General features: G+C 39.0%; 1 protein-coding gene across 3 annotated transcripts in view; it reads right to left on the reverse strand.

Annotated features, from left to right (window-relative positions):
• The window catches only part of PIGN (phosphatidylinositol glycan anchor biosynthesis class N), a 127,335-nt gene that overhangs the window by 98,913 nt on the left and 6,660 nt on the right, over window positions 1-21,762 (reverse strand). For all 3 annotated transcript variants that reach the window (XM_063400681.1, XM_063400689.1, XM_063400672.1), the window contains exons 2-5: window positions 14,588-14,848; window positions 10,536-10,657; window positions 9,334-9,432; window positions 4,640-4,746 (exon numbers count right to left, since the gene is read on the reverse strand). In XM_063400681.1, the coding sequence (XP_063256751.1) occupies window positions 4,640-4,746; window positions 9,334-9,432; window positions 10,536-10,657; window positions 14,588-14,848 (589 nt within the window). The remainder of the gene's footprint in view (window positions 1-4,639; window positions 4,747-9,333; window positions 9,433-10,535; window positions 10,658-14,587; window positions 14,849-21,762) is intronic.

Consider the following 21,762-nt stretch of genomic DNA (forward strand, 5'->3'; position numbering starts at 1 on the left):
ATTAGAAGGCATAAGTTTTCCTGTCACAGAATGATTAAACAAAAGAAACCGTTCAGAAGGCAGCAAGGCCTGAGCTTCTCCTCTCCCGCCAGACGAAGTCCCAGGATACACCAAAAGCATCCCACTTTCCCAGCACTGCCACCTCACAAGCCAGAGCAGCAGCAGGCAGAAGAGTTTGCCCAAATTCTGGCCAATTGCAAACAAAAAGACAAAAGGAAGATGAGTGCAAGCTAAGATGTGACATCTTTTCCCAGAGCAAACAAAACTTTATCCCATGAAATTGAATAAAAATGGTTTACTGAAAAAAATCCTAAGAAAGAACAGGAAGCTCACCACAAGGAGTGATGGCTGATAAAGGTGGTGAGTTGGCAAGCAGGTACCAAACAGACTAAGGGCAAAAATCACTTCACCTTGCTCTGGACATTGCTGAACTGCTTGTTTAGAAGTATCCCTGTATCTCCTTAATACCCTGCTAAAGGCCTCTTCTTTTTGGTACTCAGTGATCGCAAAACTTGAGTCCTACCTCTACTCAACACTAGTTTCCAACCCATCATTCTCTTAACTATCTTCCTGTCTCACTCTTTTTTATTCTTGCTTCCCTTTTATTTCCTCTATTCAGTAATATTGCCTCCACTGCATATGTAAGCTGAATGTCACCAAGAAGTTTCAGGGACAGCAGTAAACATTTAAGAGGCTGAAAGCAATCAGTTTTTCCAGTCTCAAGAAAAGCAGCTAAAGAGAGGTCCCATTGCTCTATACAATCACCTACCATGAAGGTGAAGGGAATCTCAATCCTCTGATTGAGCCAGACTGATCGGAGAGCCTCAGAGATGAGACAGGAGCAAACTCATAATTTGGAACATGGAAAATTGCATTAAGACAAAGAGACTTTTAAAATTATTTGGTAAACCATAACTACAGCCAGATATTGGAACAGCTGCTTAGAAGGCTTGTCCTTGGAGATGCTCAAAACTTGACTGGGCAAGGCCTGAGCACGTTGCTCTAACTGAACTGAACTCTTCTTCATGAAGAGAGCTGGACTCAAGATGACTACAGCTTCCTTTCAGCATTCTTTTCAAATGATTCTGGCAACTTCTGTTTGATTTTCTGGCACCTAACAACAAAATAATGCACTGGTCACAGCTGATATGCAACTTAATAAGATAAGAACAAAGTTCCCCATTAAAATATTTACAGCAAGCTGTGAACTTAATTATAATGTAATACTAATTAAACTACTACAACAGAACTTTAGTTATAACTATGTGAAATCTTGATCTAATCACCTCCCTCCTCAGATGGGAGAAAGCAAAGAAATAAAGACTACTTAGAAAGTCTAACAAATTATTTACAGACGTCTGAACAAAATATGAACTTTAAAATGTTAAATATCTAAGTAATTGAGGACCTTTTGTTCCCTCGGTGTCTTCCATGGAAGCATGACTCTTTAGTAGAGCTGATAAACTGTTGCTGACTGCATGTACTAGAGAGACCAAACAAACTTCTTCCTTTCAAAGCTCCTTCATCTAAGACAACTTAATTTAGTTGGCTGCTTAAAGCCATGCACACTGATTTGTGCTGATGGGAGAGTTTAAATAGTTATGCCAGTTTTCAGATATAAACAAAAGTACAAAGGCAGGACAAACATATGTGCCAGGTTTAGATCCATTGAGCATGATCATGCCCAAGACACTAACACATTTGAAATAAATCATAAAACCATAGGACGTCTATTAGAGCAGAGCTATTTGTATTGAAATCCACTGGCACAAATCCACATCCAGTCAGAGCACTGTCTGCAGAGCTTCAAAGTCTAACATAATTCAATTCTAGACTCCATCCACCACCCTGCACAGAAGGGACAGTCTGAAAGTTTGGGTGGCCTTTCTCCAGCAGAAAGAGGACAACGGAAGAATGGAATACTGTGTTCAAATTCAGAAAAGAATAAAGGAAAAAAATCTACAACTTTTGGCCATCTGTATCTACATGTCCCTTTCAGTGAGAAGACTTGAACTGAATACCTTGAGCATATCCTACCCTCTGATCATAATAAATTGTGGTTAGGCAATTACTGAAACTCATCTCCAAGATTAAGTTACTGGAATTTTAAACTTTTTACCCTAAAAAAACAAGTTGAATCTTTCAAAACTATTTTCCACTAAATATTTTTAAAAATCAGAAATGCATCAACAAGCCCATTTTTTTCCCATTAGTTAATCTAGACTGCCAGTATTTTGCTCTTTAGTTTCTTATCACAGACTCGAACTATGAGTTCAGTAAAGGTCATTTAACTGAGAATCATTGAGCCACATCACAGTGATTAAACTCCATCCCTTAATTATTTTGCCAGCTTCATGAAAAAAAAATCCCAAATACACTAAGAGAACCCCCAAACAACCCAAAAACCAGAAAAAAACCCCACAGTCCATCAACTTCATGCAAATCTGAAATGCCAAACCATTCCCAAGTTATTACTGCACATTAATATTGCTGAATTTTCATACTGTTGTAGATAAAAATCCCACACAGTCTAGTCCATCATGTATTTCCTGTCCCTAGAAATGGTTACAATCACCTTGTATCATGAGGAGACAAGACAAGAACTATCAAGTGTGATACATTTTTTCTTCTACTCACGATTTAAGCATAGATAAAAATAAAAAGTAGTTAGAGTTTGCCATCTCCTGATGGTAAGTTACTATTAGATAGCAGTTTTAAAGAGAATAAGCAATTTCAGAGTGCCACACTAGCAAAACTCACACGAGTGCCACACTCATGCCAAACATGACTTAGCCATTCTTCATTTTATCCCCATCATTTTTTGAGGCAGAAGGCAGCACAAGTGGCCCTCATGATGCTTGGGACCTGTGGACTGCAGATTGGAGAGGAAGTACATTTGGTGTCTTTTGCTTCCTAAAGAAGCAGAAACCCAGGGACCACGTTGGCCAACATATGAGTTACACAATATATTGTTAAATACTTGAGCTAAAACACAGAGGGAAAGAAAAAATAGGCAAAGCAGAATTTCGATTCCAGCACACTGTCATTCCTACTTACAGATCTCACTAGAACAGCTGAAAGTTGTTTGAGCTATAATAGCAGAGTGACCTTGGTTTCAGTAAGCCTCAAGTTTCACACTCCTGAAGCAATTGTTGATGTGTAGTTGAAGAGATGATTAATGGAATGTGTGGCTTACACCAGTCAATCAAGTCCTATCCATTCACAGTATGGAATTTAGATGGGCAAAATCAGTCTTAAAAATAATGGTGCTGGCTCCAAGGAAAAAGTAATCAGTAATGACATATTTTAAACATATCATTATAGCTTGAAAGGATAAATGCCATTAGGTGTTCTGAAGCAAAAGAAAGGTAGTACCACCCCCACATACTTGTGCAGCTCCAAACCACAGCAGGGTGCAACTTGATGACAACAGCTATTCAAGTGTGACTGACAGCCTAATTTGATTTGTGTTATTCACATGCATTACAACACACAACGTGGCACAAGTGCACGTTAAGGGAGAAGATGGCACTTAGAAAAAAAATCTTTTCACCTGCAAACTCAAAATCACTTCCTTTGAAAACTTGCAAACTATAATAAACTTTTCCACCCTATGTCACTGTTTAAAGCAGAACCACCATTCACTCTCTATATAAATGATGACTGGGTTTCTTGATTTTGTTTAATTTTTTTTGTTGTTTTGATTTATGCTGGTTAGCTATACTAATGCATATAGCCCAAAGATCTTGTAGAAAGTGTAAGTCTTAATGGTAATTCCATTACCATTGTTATGAGATCCAGAAAGTGACTCAATTAATTGCTTCAGTGATACAGATATTTATACACCAATGCCCACTACCAGCATTTCTTAATCCAGAACAAGCGAGGTAGCATGGAATAACAAATAGAGGAATTAATGAATAATCAGAAATCAGGTGCCTTGGGACTACTAACACTTATGGTAAAATAGTGTCACAGAAGACAACAGTCATGAACCAGCATTGACCCATCAGCTGAACAGAGCACCACATCAACAAATTCTACAGCTCCAGGGTCTAAGCTGCCTCTGGCCTCCATCTCACACCCTGTTCCCCCAAAACAAACTGACTGCTCTGGCAGCCACAGCACAGTGTGAACCACAACAGAAAATCAGAAGCCACCTACATCAGGAAAAGTCACACTGAGCAATTACAGTCAGGGTACAAGCTTGACAAAAAATAAGTCAATAATATTGCTTATTTTGCTTCCATGATGAAGACTTATTTCAGCCATGCTGCAATACCTGCAATACAAAAATCCTTAACTAATTGCATTCAAGATCTCAAAGGGTCTTTAGCTCTCCAAGATGGGATTCACATTAGAGGCAAACAAAAAGAAAAACCAAGAGTGTTTTTATATGGTACTTTTATTAGTGTTAGTTTCTTAATTAGCATTGAATAACAAATACTTACTTGAAGCTTCTGTTACAATTGTCATGATAGTTAATTCAAGAAATTTTTACTTATGACCCCAAGTGATAGGTCTTTCAAAACTTTCTTACTTTCTAAGTCTATGATAAAGTGTCAACATGTTCTGTGATAAAGTTAAAATGCAACTGTGCTTTTTATAAACAGGTAGCATGAAAAGATTCTCTGCCTACCTTAACATGGTCAAAAACCCATGTGTCGAGCTTGGCTGCATCTTCTGCTCCAAAATCTTCACTTTCTGCTGCATAACAAAATGTATAAACATGATCTCCAGTAGCACCTGCAAAAACAACACAAGGCATATGAGATACAAGGTTTTTTACTTTTCTCGTACTCAAAAATACTTTCATACACAGGAGTAAAAACCTACCAAGAACAATGATCTTGAAAGAAGTCAAAGAAATTTGCTGCTCATTTTAAACTTTCCCATAATTATCCTTTTTGGAATCCTGGATAACATTTTACCTCATTAGCTTATCAGCTCCTCAGAGGAATGAGGAACAATGTCATCCAGTATGCTCAGGCAAGGAAATAAAATACGGAAAAGCAGATAGGAGAAAACCAAATCCTAGTTTAAGCAAATTGAACAGAATTCGGTTTTGAAACAAGGAATTTCACAGAGAAGCTTCTAAGCAAGGAAGATTCATATTCATAGTCTCACTTGAACACGTGTTTTGGGGGCAGGCTGTTTAAGAAAAATATGCTCAGCTTTCAGTAGTTCAACTGAATCATACAAGACAATGTCTTAGCCATGAGGTCTCTTCCACAGGAAAACATCATATATCACACACAACAAAGGCACCAGGAGGGTTACTGTATTTTAATTCTAGCTATCAGAAGCCCAGTGGACAACTTCAGGGAGGCGATATTCAAAGTCTGAATATTTGAAATGAGCATCCAAAACAGAAATGGGAGAACTACTGGACTTTGTTCAGTCACCAAGTACAACACAAGGGCCAGTGATGTGCAAACACAGAATCTGGACAAGGCAACTTCATTCTCTACTCCCTGTCAAGGAAGAAAGCAGAGAAGAGAGGGGGCAGGGGTAAGACAAAGATAGGGAAGAAATTAAACTTCAGAAGTCCTGAAAATATTTGAAGCTAGGTGAAGTTTAATTAAATAGTTCAGTCAATGGCAGAGCTGTTACAGTTCAGGGGTGCCATTTATACTGTGACTGTATAAACTCCCAGAGGGGAAAAGGTTCTTCAATCAGTTGATGACCAGAGAGAATATATCTGATCTGCTGGATGTCACAATTACAGAATGCAGTTGTGTAAGCTTCCAGGCTTGTGAATGATCTAACATCCCAGTACAAGGCAGCTGCTTAACCAAGATTATGTGGAAACCCACACAAAGGGATGCAGGTGTTTGAGGCCAGAAAGATGAAAGCTGGCACAGATTTTCTGGTGCAGCTCTCCCCTGAGCCCCTGGAGATGTTATCACTACTTATAACACAGAACACTCACTGCAGCTCTCAGTCTAAAAGAAAATGAAGAAAACACTGCCAGGTATTAAGAAGCAAATTCAGGAGCTCCAATTGGTGGATAAATGAGTTCAAAAGAAGAAATAAGTCCTGTCCATCACTGCCAGGACGACTGATAGTCTAAGAGAATAGAATGCTGTAGTATTTTTCCACAGTGTCACAGCAAAGCCAAGAAGTCCTCTCCTTGAGAAGTGCCACACCAAGGAAGCACAGTTTGCAAACCAAGCAAAGGAACCCATCTACCAATTAGCCAATTCCAATTTCTACCAAAGCAAAACAAAACAATCCATATAACCCAGCAATGCTATAAAGAGAAACAGTGGCAAAACGAAGTCATACCAGGAAAGTTTTGGGGTTTTTTTAAATAAGAAATTCTACTACACAAAACATTAGAAATGATTATTTTAGTTCTATTGTTTGAGGGGGCAGGCAGTAGTATGCCAACACTTTCTTTAAGTCTGGGGATGAAGAAGCAAAGATGGGATAGAGAAAGAGAAGAAAGCCAGGGATGAAAACATCTTTTAGAAGCAAGCACACAGCTCTGCTGGATTTGATGATGCCTTTGCACTATGGGAAACAATTGGAGGGGCCAGAATCTCCCAAACAAGATACCACCCATTGCTTTTGCTCTCTTCTGTGCCACTATATCTCACACTCAGCATCAATAGTCAAGTATTAGGATCAGGGATGAAGTCATCACATTCTTACACTAAGACTTACATCCTGCAGAAAGTGAACGTCTTGCTCTGCTAGTGGGGCAGGTCCTGTCTCTGACAAGCCTGTCGTGGCTCAGAGTCCAGACCAGCAGGAGAATATACCAGCAAATTTTGCAGGCACAAAAAGCAGGGGTGGGGGTAAGAATGAATACACGAAAACAGTCAGACACTGAGCAGGACAGAGTGTGACCATCAGAGAGCTGTAAGCATATACAGCCATGTGAGGGATAGGAGAAATTCTGCATTGTTTAACAATAAGGAACTAAACCAGAAGATGGAGAGGTCTGTCTGTCCAGAATAATCCTGACAATAGTTTGGCCCAGTTGTTCCCATGGTCCTGCTGATACCTTTCTTCATGCTCAAGTTAAAACAATGGCCCTAGCCTTTCTGAAAGCTTCCAAAAAAGAGAAGGGGAACCCATGAAAGAAGGGGCAACTTGAATGCAACAAGTATCTACTTCCTCTCAGAGAAGCAACAGTCTCAGCTCCTTTTCCAGCAGGACATCCAATGCTCTGGAATACACTCCAACCCAGACCACTGACAGAAGAGTGCAGGGCTGGACTTTTCAGGTCAAACCTCAAATCTTGGCAAGGCCAGAAGAGAAAGTTTTAAGGAGCACTCTGGAAACAAAATAGGCATTTTCAAACCATGTTATTTTTAGATAATTTCAAGGTTATAATCTAAAAATATCATAGAAAATAAGGTTAAAATTAGCACAGTGAATTTGTGTAACTTAAGTCAGTTTAACTGTTAGAAACAAGTGCCTTTTAATCCTGGCTTGAGATACAAAGGTACTTCAGACATTTTCTCAGCCTGAAATACTAATCACACAGTCATTAGAACTTTGCCAGATTTAGATTTCATGTATATCTACTCTGATATTAAAAAAAATCTGTGTTTTTTTTTATTTTCTTATAGAATTCTCAACCATTTTCTTGAAATACATATTTCATTACAAGAAAAGTACCTAGAGAAAACAGACAATGACAGGAAACAAAGGATTTTTCTATCCTTTTCCAAAAGGCAGAGGGTATAATATAGTCTTTATGTGTCATCCAATGCAAGTGGTGAAACAGCAAAACTTGGAACATATTGGCACAACAAAATATACACAGGAAAAGTCCTGAGGCTTCACTAATTTGCAAAATGAAAAGAAAGGGGCACATAACTTAATTTCTCTCTATCTCCCTCTTAGCTTTTTTGTAAAAGTAAAGATAAAGAACAAACACTTGATTCCTTTCCCTTCCTTACTATAAAACTTGGCCTCTTTAAAAGAAAGGGAACTATCTTCTTCTAAAAGAAATTCATCTGTCTTTCTATCACGAGAAACCATGATTCATGTTCTGACACAACATCTACTTCTCAGATACATGACTGCACCTAAACTTTGCCAACTTTGGAGGATTTTCCTCCCCCCTGCAAAAGGAAGCGGGATTGCTGATACCACTCAGAACAAGCCATATAGAGTATTATCTTTGCACATCTCTTCAGATAACATCAAAGCTGCTCACAAGCCCTCTGCTTATCATCTTACTCCAACAAAACCAGTAGAAGGACAGGGCTCTGGGAAATTGTTGAATTCCCCGAATAGTTTCCCAAGGACATATCCCTAAAAACACAAATAATCTGCGCAAGGGCAACTACCTTTCCCCTCTCCCCAGCCACCATCACACTATTTCCAAATACAAGCTGTAATCTGAGGTCATGGGAAATTATCAGAAGATATTTTTACAGCTCATCATAAATTCATGAGGCTTAAGCAACAAGCAGAAAAGAGGGGCGTGGGGGGAATCTCAGGATGTGAGGGGGAAGAGACATGAGTTCAGAAAAAGTTCAGGAATCATGAGAAATATGATGTATATTTTCTCTAAACCAATATTACATTCCTCTCCTATCCTGCCTATCTCATTTTTCTTATTTGTCAATACCAATGCCTAGAACAGAACAGCAGCACATGCCCTTAGCTTTCCCACTTTTCACTCGAGTCTGTTTATTCTGAGATTATGTGAAAAGGCTTATATGCATTCATTCCTCCAAGAAAACAACAATATTCAACTTGGAGAACCTTTAAACAGTTGAAGTGTTGCTCAGCAATCTCTGCATGCTCAAACACCAACAGCACTGGGCTGACAAGACTTTAACACGCTGCACACCACAGGCAAAAGACCTCAGCTTCTGGAATAGCACCAGGAAGTTTTTGGTTGCATACAGTTCTTCCCTTTGCACATTAATGTTCTGAGTAGAAGCAGACAGAACTCACAACGAGCCACTTCTTCAGCTCTGACACTGAAAAAGCATGGCTGCAGTTCTACCTCCCAGCTCTCTGGGAGATGCAGGCTTGCAAAATAGGAGTTTTAAACCTCACCAAGGACAAAAATAGCATGTCCTTATAACTAAAGGTGTGCTCCTTTAATATACTGACAGAACTAGCTAAGGCCTATTTAAATGAATGAGTAATAAACAGTGATATCAGCTTGTCATCATCATCATCAACAGCTTGTTTCTTCTCCTCCACCCCATCTTCATTTCACAAACTAAAAATCAAGTATACAGAAATACACAAACTGAAAACACTTTTTTCACCTTCTTCTCTAACTCAAAAGTGTTAAGTGTCTATATTTTACTACCTGATAACCATGTGTTAAAGACTTATAAAATTAAGTCTTACCTTTTGCAAACATTGGCAAAATATCTGGGCTTCCCCAGCTCCAGGTATATTTACTTTCATTGAAAACAGAGTCAAATTCCACTGGATTCTCCTTCCATCCTGTTAAACAAACACACCTGCATTTCAATGGCATTGTCAGAAGATCTCATTGACTGCTAAAATTGATAGTCCATGCAAAGCATTGTGGGGTTTTTTTTTAAAGGTTTCCCCTATATTATTTCACAATGAACTCCAATTTGTGCATCTTGATTTTATTCCATTTAAACATCTATTACAATTACTCCCCCATTCATTAAGAAGTGAGCTGAAAATCTAGGCCAATCTCATTATGCAGGGTTTCAAACAGGCAAAGCACACAGCTGGTTTACCTTCTAAACAGCTAACATTTTCCTGAATTCTGCATCTCCTATTGCCTGAACTCAGTCTTTGGCATTTCACGCAATAAGACACACACGTATACTTCCAGAAGTCATGTTGCAGTTCCTTACAATAAAACTTTCAAGATTTTCTGTTTCCATGAAAAGGTACTTGGCAGAAATACAGAGATGCTCTTAACTAGGTATCCCTGCATTTGTAGTCACTGTCAGAAGGAAGAAGCTTTTCATCAGGAACACAGGCAAGACCAAGTAATTCCTCTCATCTCCCCCATCCAAAACCAACACACATGACTAGTGTTCAGGTCTAGAAGCCTGGGGAAAGGCAGAGGAGCACACAAAAGACCAAGTCAGTAATGCATAGGGTTGCACTGCATAAATAAGCCCCAAACACTCAGTAACTGCTCTGGACAAAACATGGGCTTGGGGCTTTTACTTTATTTTGCTCCTGATTCTTCAAGCTAGCAATGATTCAGCAGAGACACTGCAGTTCATTTGTTGTTTACAACATCTACTTAGCCATATCCTAATGCATCCCAAATGGTAACTGAAAACTCTGTTACATGAAGAAGTGAGGCCATAAAATACTGCTGCTTTTAGGTTCAGGCTGCTAAATTAAACCATATTAAAAAAATATTAATTTATGCAAACTATTTTCCTAGCTATCAATATTAGGAGTGGAAAATCCACCCCAAATTACTATTTTCCATATCATCTTGGCACACAAACTACAATGCAGGTATTTATCAATAATCACCCAGAAACCCAGCACATCACTGAACCACTGTACTTGGGAGGACAACATTCAAAGCTTTAGGACCAGCCTACCTTTAGCAACTGCACTGACATCTTCATAAAATCCAGCAATAAGTGCAACGTGCCCCGGCCTGGATTCTGTTGGGACCCGGGTGTGAGAGATTCCCCAGCTGCCATTATTCTCTAAAATACCCCTGGAAAAAAAAGATTCAAGACAGTTAGCATTCATGACTTGTCCAAGTACAACAAATTGCAGGTAAAAAGAGTGGCAGGTAGATGGGAGGCAGGAAGTGAAAAAAAAAAAAGCCCCAAACCCAGACTAAAACACATTTTCACTACCACCTGCATAGTAAAACAAGCAGAGCATTAACCTGCAAGTAGTTCCATATTACAACACTGTACAGAGAACATTACTATTGTGGCCCATCAGCTCTTCAAACAGCTGAGTTCAGCTGGTGTTCTACTAATACACTTAAAATTAACATACTATTTTTTCTGCTGCTTTCCTCTTTAGCTTTTTTTCCCCCCTCAACAGATTGTTTCTGTCTGGTGTTACTCTTTGTTCCTTCCACTTAGCCTGAAAGTGTCTAGTTCAATCTTATCTTACTCTTTAAATACGCTCAATTATAATTATCTCTTGTGACCATGTCTGCCTTTATCAGTGCTGAATCTTGGAACCAAAACCAAGAGAATTCAAACCCCACATAAATCTAAGGTGCAAATAATCTTGGCAACAGGAAGAAAATTTAAGTAAACCTTGCATCTTTTGCAATTACACTGAAGTGAAGGAGAACACATCCTCACCACATACACAGAAACACATCACATGTCTAGGGTTTATGCACGTACAGTAAATAGTTACAACAGATAAAAAGCAAAGAAAGCAGAGGACAAAGCCCAAGCAGAAGAAACAGCATCAAATTTTTCTCATCTGACGAAGATGTGAACATCTGGAGCCTGTCAAGAAGCAAGAGGTGAGTGTTACCATATGCTGTTTTCTTGTCTCCATCTTCTGGAAGAACAAAGATTCACTGCTCACTGTCAGAGCAAGGGAATAAAGAAAACAAAACACAACAAGACATATCTTACACTGATTCTGAGGAAAAACCAACAGAATCTTCTCAACAAATTCAAACTAGTTTTTAACAGTCAAGTTACCAGGAAATTAAAATTTTGTTGTTCATGATATAAGCTACCAAATTTGCTGTGTTTATGTGTTTTGGTCCAAGTAAATTCTAAGTTCATGCCTTTAAACACCCTAAAATTTCAGGCTCCACTCTAAGCTTGCAGCATTCACCATTCTTTTGTTGGGTTTTTTTTTAAACTCACCTTAGACCTCACATCCTCAGACCTACTTGAATGCTCACAGAACTACTTGGAATAGCCCAAATACTACAGTGAGGAATATAACCATGTCTAGAGATATAGCCCTCTAACATGTTATTTCTACTCTCATCTCAGCTAGGAGATAATGTAAGCTGTACTGAAAAAAGTAATTTGAAAAAGGATTTATGTATTAGTCAAAATGGTTTCTTATTTTTCGCACTACAGACTGATCAGGGTGTATTGCACTAACATTCGTGAAAGATTTAAAACAACACTTGTAGCTCTCCTGAGACTTCATTGTAACAAGGGGTAGAAAACTGATTTAATTAGAATTTTATTTCTATTGAATTGGAAAGTAATTCTTTACCTTTGCTTGTCAACAATAGGATGACTTCAGGATCTGACATCAACAGTAACACATACCAGGCAGAAAAAAATTACATATAAATTTGTCATTTACCTATTCAAAATTCATTTAGATACTTTGAATTACTTCAATGCCTTTTACTCAGAAGAACCACTGAAAAAAATTAATTTCCATGACAGTATAAACATTAGCTAGCCATAATAACAATGATAAGTATTAACATGATATAGTAATATGGCTGAAACATGACAGGCAAGGATAAAGAGATCTTCCCTGAAATCACCATTGCAGCAGTTCAGATCACTTACTGGCCCTCACAGCTATGACAATGCTGCTGAAAACCAGATTTTTCAAGAATATTGTGGAAGACTAGGTACTTGGTGAACATGTATTATCCAAGAATCTGCTTCAAGCCTAACGGATATTTACTTTTAATTCCATGTACCTACTAAAACTTTGCTTCTTTTAATAGCACATTGCTATTAAAATGAGTAAGAATGATTCTTACTCATTTAAAGACAATCCTCATTAACAATGCAGTAGTTCCCAAGGTACTCTACTTGGATAAGACTAATAATCTGGCTGTTATGTTGCCCACTGTTATAAAATGGTTAAGGGACTGAATGCTTCCAACTTAGGAATGAACATATAAAAAAGTCAACTTTATATTAAATTGAATATACTTTGAATTAGTATAATTGAAACAGAAATGTTCAGACGTCAATAACTTGGCAGAATAAAAAAGGAAACACTTCCAGAAACTAACACATGATCTTGTCAACATGTTTACAAAGTTAACTTACAGAAGTTGTGTAGCTCAAATGTTCAGGGACAAAACACTGAACCTGTTGCTTTGAAATTGTGGCAGCTCATGTAATAGACCTGAAGATATGCTCTGGGCTGCCTGATCCTCCACATTTCAAAAGGCACAGCATGCTGCATGTTTTTTCTTTTCATCATCTCTCACATATACATGCTCACACACATATGCACTTCTATGCAGAATGAGAGCTGAGAGAAATACAGATGGCACTTCACACCTCTGCTGGCATTTTCTTCCACTAGGCGACCTACCAGCATCTTTGCTTACTGCAAGGCAGTTCTTCCCCTCATGTACTCATTCATGTACTTTCAGCACTGGTGACAATGCTTTACTGCTACAGATTTTGAAATATAAAGTCCCTAGCCCCACAAATGAGGTAAGACAGAAAGCAAAAGTGCCAATTTTCCAGCAGTAGACAAGCTAATACGTGGTTTAACTTGTTTCGAGCTAGGCATGATAATGCTGGGTGACTGAAACTTAAAAACTCACATCACTTAGTAAAAAAATAAAAATACCCATTATAGCCATTTCCTGGCCACTACTGACCCCTGCTCCTAGTGATGGGGCCATTACAGCATTCACACCTTGATGGTGTTGGCTGGTGGTGCAGAAGACCAACAGTTTTACTGCTAAGAAATGAAACTGCTCTGGAGCATGCGTGAAGTCCACTGAAGACAACACGGTAAACTCCCACTGATGTGGCAGACACCTGCCAGTGGCAGACAGCACCTTATAGAAACAGTAACAGCAGTAGAAGTGGGTAGGAGTAGGCCCATAGGGGCTGGCAAGCACTGTAGGAAGGACTCCTCACATTTCTGTGCTACATTTGCAGCAGTGGACTGCAAAAGCCCTAAGAGCTTCAGACGACTGACCATTTGGGTTTGCTCTGATATTCAAGCCAGACCAATTCTACCATCACACAAAAGAAGTCTTATTTAATGTGTCTTCTTTTTCAGTCTAGGAAACTAATTGTCTTGTGCTCAAATAATTATCTTGATATAAGGAGATAGGCAAAGTTAATGAAAATTAGTTCTAAGCACACAAGGATATGACTTTTAACACTTCTTTAGCAGCCTTAAACTAAATCATTCCTTTAAGCGATTAGACACACATTGTAGAGAGCACAAGGGAGGCAGCAGGGTCATGCATGCAGGAAGGGTGGAACAAAGAAGTGGCAGCCTGCTGTTAGATCCATTCAGGACATCTCTTTTAATCACTCCTTAAAAAGTTTTGTCAGTAGCTTAGCATTAGAAGACAAGCACGTTAATGTACAACTACTCTTAAACTGAGCATCCAGGAAGCAGTTTAAATTAGCAACTGCCAGGCTTCAGAATTGATCCCATGCTGATGTGAAAGGAGAAAGTTCACTCCCCTCTCAGTTACCGGCTATCTGTAGAGCTCAGAGTCAGCTTTCCTGACAAGGGACACCAACCCAAGCTCACGCATTTCTGCACAGTGTAACCCTGCAAAGTTTGCTACTTCAAAGGCAAAAGGAAGGCAGTACTCAAGCCACCACAATCGTTGTTGCTCTTCTTGTTCCCTTCTCCACATTGTGTAGAGCTGCACCCAGAAGCAAAGCCTCGTGTCTCCGCAGAGTTCTGGGCTTACCGCAGGTACGGTGCCCGGGGCGTGCCGCTGCCGTCCAGCTCGTACAGAGAATCTGCTCGCAGACCATCGGCAACGAAAAGCACGAGACGCTTTGCTGGAGGGGGCAGCGGAGTCTGCTGAGGGCTCATGCCATGGACGAGGGGAGAGCTGAAGTAGATGTCAAAAATGGAGACCAAGAACACACAATGCACAAGGAGCCCCGCAAGTATGAAGACTGGTATATCCATGGCAGCAGCCGGCTGGCAAAGGCAAAACACAACACTAAGAGAGAACAAGAAAAATAAAGTTAGGTAGATGGGACTTATCGAAATCAACATTTATTTTGTCATGGAATGGGAGCAACAACCACAGACATCTCCAGAATTCATAGTCCATAATCAATTCCTGCTTCCAATAAGCTTTTTTCCCCTGAGAAGTCCTGGTCAGAGCCACTGCATGACTAATTCAGTGATTCAGATTAATGATTATGTCTCAGCAACTCATCCCTGGAGTTTAGGGTTTTATTGGATGGCTTCAAAAGACCACTGAACCAAGCCAGTTTGTTTTGTGAGCTATATCTGTGACCAAAGACACAGACAATGCAATGTCTCCATGAACATACTACCCTCTACTGGCTGGTTGCACGACAGAGTTGAAGTCTGTTCAGGCAAATGCAAGCCAGACAGCTAAGAGAAAACCATCCTATAGTAAACATCCATCCAACACTGCTTTTTTTCCTCCAAGTTTGCCATCAAATCTGGGCTCGTTATACTCTGCCTAGAAACTGAAACGTTCTTTTAAAAGAACAAAGATGCTGTGCTGAGCACAGAATGCTATCCCTCTTCTAAAACAAGTGGCAAAAGCACAATAGCTGAAAAATCATGTTTCTGAAATTATCTTCCCTTTTTGAATGCCTTTTTATTTTTTCCTTGTCTGTCATCCCCTTATATCATGTAAGACAGAGATACAAATATGCTTAATAACAGGTACACTAGAAGCTGTGTTTGCCAAGCACACTGTGGGGTTCATGCAATGCTTCCTGGGGGTAAATAAGAATATTGGCTGAAGTTAAGTATGGGGCTCAGATCTGACAACGGACTATTAGTGCTGTCCAAGCTGCTTAGTTATTTAAATATTAGCTAATTATCCACCTTAGCCAAACATCACCTCCATTCACCAATTAAGAAACAGATGTTCTTAACAGCCTGAAGGTTCAGGCTACCTATGTAAATACACAGCTCTTGCTAAAAGAAACAGTTTGTTTAAGAATCGAGTTAGTGCTTCTAAATGACAATATAATATATTGCGCTTGTCTTGTTACTTTCAGAATTCCGGTAGCTGAACAGACACAGGCAGCCACCAGGTAAGGTAAATCTACCGCTCTTACTAAATAAGGATAAAAGGCTTCACTACCACATAACCCTCACTCTGATCAAAACACTGAAATATGTTAAAAAAACACAAAAATTTAAAGGGACAGGAGAACTGGAGGAAAAAAAGAAACACACCAAAAAAAGATTTGCAAGATAATACACCGTATTACTTATTAACCTAAAGAAAATTCAGATCTGCATGCAACTTAAACATAACTTCCAGTTCCACCCATTTTCCTTACTGAAACACACATGCAAGAACTCCAACTCTAATCTGAAACATTACTATAGCAATTTCTCATTTGAGATATTTGGAGAGAAAACTACATAAAAAATGACGTAACAAAATACAACATTTCAAAGAGACATACAGTACTCACATTTAAATGAACAAAAACTTTTTGTTAATCAGGAACTTACAAGCTTTTAGGTCTACAAGTGAGATTCCAAGAGATTTGGAATATCTGTAAATATCAGCTTGCTTATTTTTTATTTTTAAGTATTCAGAATTCCTGCATCAGTTTAAATATATGAAATCACAATCACAGAAATACCACTAAGTTCAGTGCCAGAGCTCATTTTATTCAATCAGTTTTGTTTCCCACAGGGCTTTTTCTTTTGATGCAATTGTGCTTGATAAGAGAATATGAAGTACTCATGCCTTAAACTGATGAGACTGAACACCCTACTAAACAAAGCAGTTACTTCTATCAGATACTTGTTGCATGCTCCCAATCCTACAATTCCATAGCTTAACATATTCTACGTTCTTCTAATTAAAGTATTAGTAACCTAATCTGTTTTCTGCACTAGCTAATTCTCTTTGCTTTAAACTCTCCCCAGGCCTCAGTCTTTGCTCACAGACAAAAACAGTTCAAGCATCACAATCCAAATTTAATGCTTAGATTATAGAATTAGTGAGAAAAGAAAAAAAAAAGAAAAGGATACTTTCTTTTGCAACCATAGTTTGACTACGTTACACTAAACCATTTATCTGGGCCCAACACCATCACATGGTTTCCAGATAGGCAGCTCCCAAAGCACCTGGTCCTGCTACATCCCTCACAGCCACTCTGCTGCCTCTACCTTAACTTATATTCCTCCTTGAATGCTGAACTTTGTGTGCCATCACTGTGACACAATGTTGTGAGAAATATTCTGTCCTCAAGCTTACAGATACTTTCCCACAGGTACAGAGGCTTTGGAAAGTTCCTAATTGCACTCAGCTGAAGGCAAATTTCCCTATAGAGCCCGGTACTCGACTGTTCAAGAATGTTCGAAAGGCATTGAAAGAACAAGTTCTTTCTCACAAGCAAAAAATAACCAGGATAAAACAAAAAATTGGATTAAGTATTAGTTTATAAGAAAAAATAAAAGGCACAGCCTGTTGAGAGAAGAAAAACAGAAATGTATTAAGCATTCATGCTTTTGAGGATGAGGAGCCATATCTAAGTATTTATGACTAGTGCCAGAATCTCTCTGCCCTCAGGTGCTTGGCCATCCAAATTGTGGATAAACAAACTGTCACTTGAAAATACATCTTACATCTTTCTGTCAAGGGAACTTGAGCCAAGGATATCTCAATATTTTTGTGTCCTGTGATACTTTCTTAGGCAATTCCTTAGTGCAGTACCTTCCACAGTCCTTATTCTCAAAGGGCAAAATACAAGCTTTGCTCAAATTCTGACTGCATTACTCCACTTTATTCTATTAAGTCATTGCTTATCACACCAAGAGGAAAGAAACACTCTCTGAGTCCTGCAGACAGGAGAAACATGTTGCAACCTATTTGCCACACATGATTTCTGACTGCCCACCCAAACTCATCACTTGTATCAAGAGAATCCTGGAATCCTAACACAGTTCAGACAGCCAAATCACCTTTTCTACAGACTCAGCCTAACTAGTAAGCTATATATCAGACTCCAATTTATTCCTTTCTTTCTACATTTTCTCCCTTCTTCACCATCTCCTAAACATACAGAGCTAATCATGATACGGTCCAACCCCCAGTATGCCACACCTTAAACTATCCCAATAAAATATTTTTGTTCAAACAATTTGGAGTCAAAATCACAAAGCTGGCACGGATCCTTAAACAAAGACCCTTTTCAGATCCTTAACAGGAAAGTACTAAAGATCCACTAAGCTACTCACTCACTGCCTGCTAAATGCAAGTCAGTCACACAACCGGAGCAAGTAGAAAATGAGCAGTGCCAAGGTGATGCAGGGGGCTCCAGGAGACTTGAGAGCTTCTCACTTCTTTGGATGTCATACAGGAGCAGAGAGGAGAGTGAGAAGATGCAGGGGTGCAATCGATCTGAGAGACAGCAAGGCAGAACCAGCAGACACCTTTCCTAAAGTCTAGGAGATTAAAGAAAGAAAAGCAGCAAGACCTTCTGACTGCAGTTAATTACTTTTCCAGAATAAAGTGATACATGCAGATTAGAGAAGAGTTTTTTGGTGGTTCTCTCCCGTCACTTTGAATTCTCAGGGAGAAAGTTAAGCTCCCAGCTGGCGGCAAAGAAACCCTTTCTTTCTTTGTATTCACACCTACCAAAACAATACTAAAAAATCTTGCTGTTAGCCCCAAGTTCCTCACCAGCAGCCACCTCAGTACAAAGACTGAAACACCCAGACTGTGATGGTGGCAGGGAAGCAAGACAGTTGCAATGAGCCAACCCTTCTTCACATGAGCTTTTCCCTCTTTTCAAGTTCACCTGCAATTTGTTGACAAGACTGTTTTTTTCAAGCCTTCTTTTTGATGTCATAGGAGCTACATCCACAGCACCAGGCTGGATCAGGTCCCTCAACAATTAACAGGAAGGCTGACATAATTAAATGCAGCATTCTTTTCCCCCAAGTAATCTACATCTAAATTGCATTCCCTCTGAAGTTATAATCTCTCAGCATTATTTATAAGGCAAAGAAAGCCATATTTGTACTGCAACACAATGTAATTCTTCATATGAAATGTAACATTCCCCTTTTATATTTTTATTTCTCCAAATACCCAATAAAGCATACACAAAATACTGCATGGAACATGCCCCATTGGCAGGAATATTTTCTAAAAGACAATGAAGTGTCAAAACAAGGAGCTCAAGGTACATTAATAATTTCTTTTAGAGGGACCATGCTTCACCAATACTGTCAAGTCTGTTGATTAAGATGAACAAAACCCATTGAAAATGCATTTTCAATAAGCATCAATGGCCTTGGTAAGTGCCTTTTACAGAAAAAAGGAATAGACAAGAATGTCTGCTGTGCTTCTGGTTGACTAATATTTTTCAACAGAAGAGTGTTGCGTATTTTGTAATTTAACTGTCAAAGTTGTGACTGTACAATTTGTCCACACATGAAAAATGATCCTTAGGGCAGAAGAGCAAATGGAGGTTGGGTGGTCCGACAGTACTTTGCATGATATGGCAGCTCTACAACATCTAAGGTGGTGTTAGCAGTCCCTACCCTCTTCTTTTACTAGATTTTTAAAGAGCTACACTAGTCAGGAAATGCATTTAAGTAATTCCTGCTGTCACAGCCCACCCCTATTAAGTGCACAAGGCTGTAATTTATACAAGAGACATGCCAGTCAATTCTGAGTAACTCATATCTTCACCCACTACTTAAACATAGGAAACCCCAAATCCTCACCTTGACTTCATCATGTATGAAGTGGGAACATGATAAATTCCCTTTTCCTCTCTAGCACATTTCCATTTTCTTTCTCTATTGAAGTATAACATACTCTGCCAGACAATGAAACTACAACTACAGCATTTCCACTTGCTCTGGCACTGAAGTGGCTTTTGTAATTCAAACCATCTATTTAAAATTATTTTATGTACAACATCTTCACTGAGCATTTTAGGGATTATAATAACAAATGACAACTGTTTTAAATTTTAAATATGGTTCAGTAAAGCACATCCAAACCTGAGGCAAAGAGCTCAAAGAATATTTAATTTTCTTAACATCACTTGATAATCAAAATTACTCTGCCTGCCTAGAAAAGTCTCTTTTGCCAGAATTTTACAGGGAGCAATTTGACTATGGCCTCCAAAGCATCAATGAAACATCAACCATTCCAATACTTGAACATACTGCACATCAGTCACCCCAGTGTCAGCCTATGCAATTTTCTCTGAGTTATCCCTAAGCATAGGAAACTGCATCCCCAAGTTTCCCAGGAAAAAACCCCATACCTGAGAACAACACTGACAAGGGGATAGCAGTGATAAAAAGAGCAAGAGCACTTCATTAAGAAACAATTACAATTTTGAGGCATGAAAGAGAAAACAGCACTCATACTCTTTGGTACCACTTGTTAGCCAAGTGAAGGCAAAACACAGAGTAGAAATCCAGCATTACATCCTGGATGCACACAGCTAAAAATTCAGAACTGAGAAAAAACAAAACCCAACAACAAAAAACCTTGACTGATCTTGCTGTGAATTATTTTACTGGGTAACAGCATTTGGAGGACCTATGCCTGGTCTCAGGAGCTATGGGCAAATCCTCTAGCCTATTTCTTGATTTCTAAGTCATTCAGCAATACTCTACCAGCAAGTCTTCTTCAAACATCCCTGTTACACTATATATATACACATATATATTTTTTAAAATTTCAATATGGACTTTTTAATACCACCAAAAGTAGTAGATCCCTTCAGACTCTGCATTCTTGAATCAAACAGAAAAAAAAAAGGGGGGGGGTGGGCAGTGGAGGCGGCGTTCTGTCACTGTTTTTTTCCTTAACCTGCTTGGAGATTTTATAGACAGATTCCTCATATTAAAAGTTTTATGGGACACTTTTGGGGAAAGAACATCACCTGACAGTGTCTAATAAAACTCATCCTACCAATTTTCACAGGTCAGGGTCAAGGGACAAGTGGCACTTAAGAGAACACAAGCATGAGGAAGACAGCTTGCCACAGCAGTCGTCTGTCTTACCGAAGCACTCCCTCACAAACCAAGGCTGAAGGCCCCCTGAGGTGTTTTTAAAGCCATTTGCAATAAACCCACACAATAAAGCAGAAGTACTGATACAAGCATGACAGTTCTGCCCTTTAACAACAAAAGGGGCAAGGATCATACTTTAAACTCATACAACAAATATTAATGTAGAATACACAGGGATGAGGATGGAAAAAATACTTTCAGCTGCACTCTTGCAAAACTAGTTTGCAAATGTATCATATATACACACACGCTGGAAAAAAATACCTTTTAACAAAAAACCCTGAAACAAACAATGCTTGGTGTATGTTCTACAGAAACTAGTATGAGCAAGGAAGGTTTAAAAAAGTTGGCAGAAGTTGTTTTTCTTCTATTAAGTCACATTTGCTTGTTGAGAGCAACCATTACAAATAAACAAGAATTATGTCATATAGTAACATCTGTTGAATCTTATACATAAGCCTCAGCAAATTTACCAATAGCTTCAGTTTGAAGGAAAGAAAAAAAAGGACCACAACCTACCAAGCATACAGTAATATTTCCAAAAAAGGCATAAAGTCAAATAATCAATTTGTAGTTTCCCACCTTTCCAGAAGTTGGAGGGGTTTGGGTTGGTTTTGTTTTGTTTTTGTTTAAAGACACTTCAGAACTTTTTGGGTTCCAAAATACTACTCAGTTATGCTAGCAGGCTGACTGCAATGCGTAGCTGAATACTACTCAACCAGCTAGCATAACCTACATTTTATTTACCTGCCCAGCTCCCATTCCCAGCAAAGCTGACACGGCTAGAGGCGGAGTTAACGGAGCTAACTGAGAACACGGAGCCGTGCAGGGCCCGAGGGAGCGGCCGGAGCGGCCGGGCCG

This window comes from Prinia subflava, chromosome 1 (genome assembly GCF_021018805.1).
Source record: "Prinia subflava isolate CZ2003 ecotype Zambia chromosome 1, Cam_Psub_1.2, whole genome shotgun sequence".
In the NCBI taxonomy this organism is placed as follows: Eukaryota; Metazoa; Chordata; class Aves; order Passeriformes; family Cisticolidae; genus Prinia; species Prinia subflava.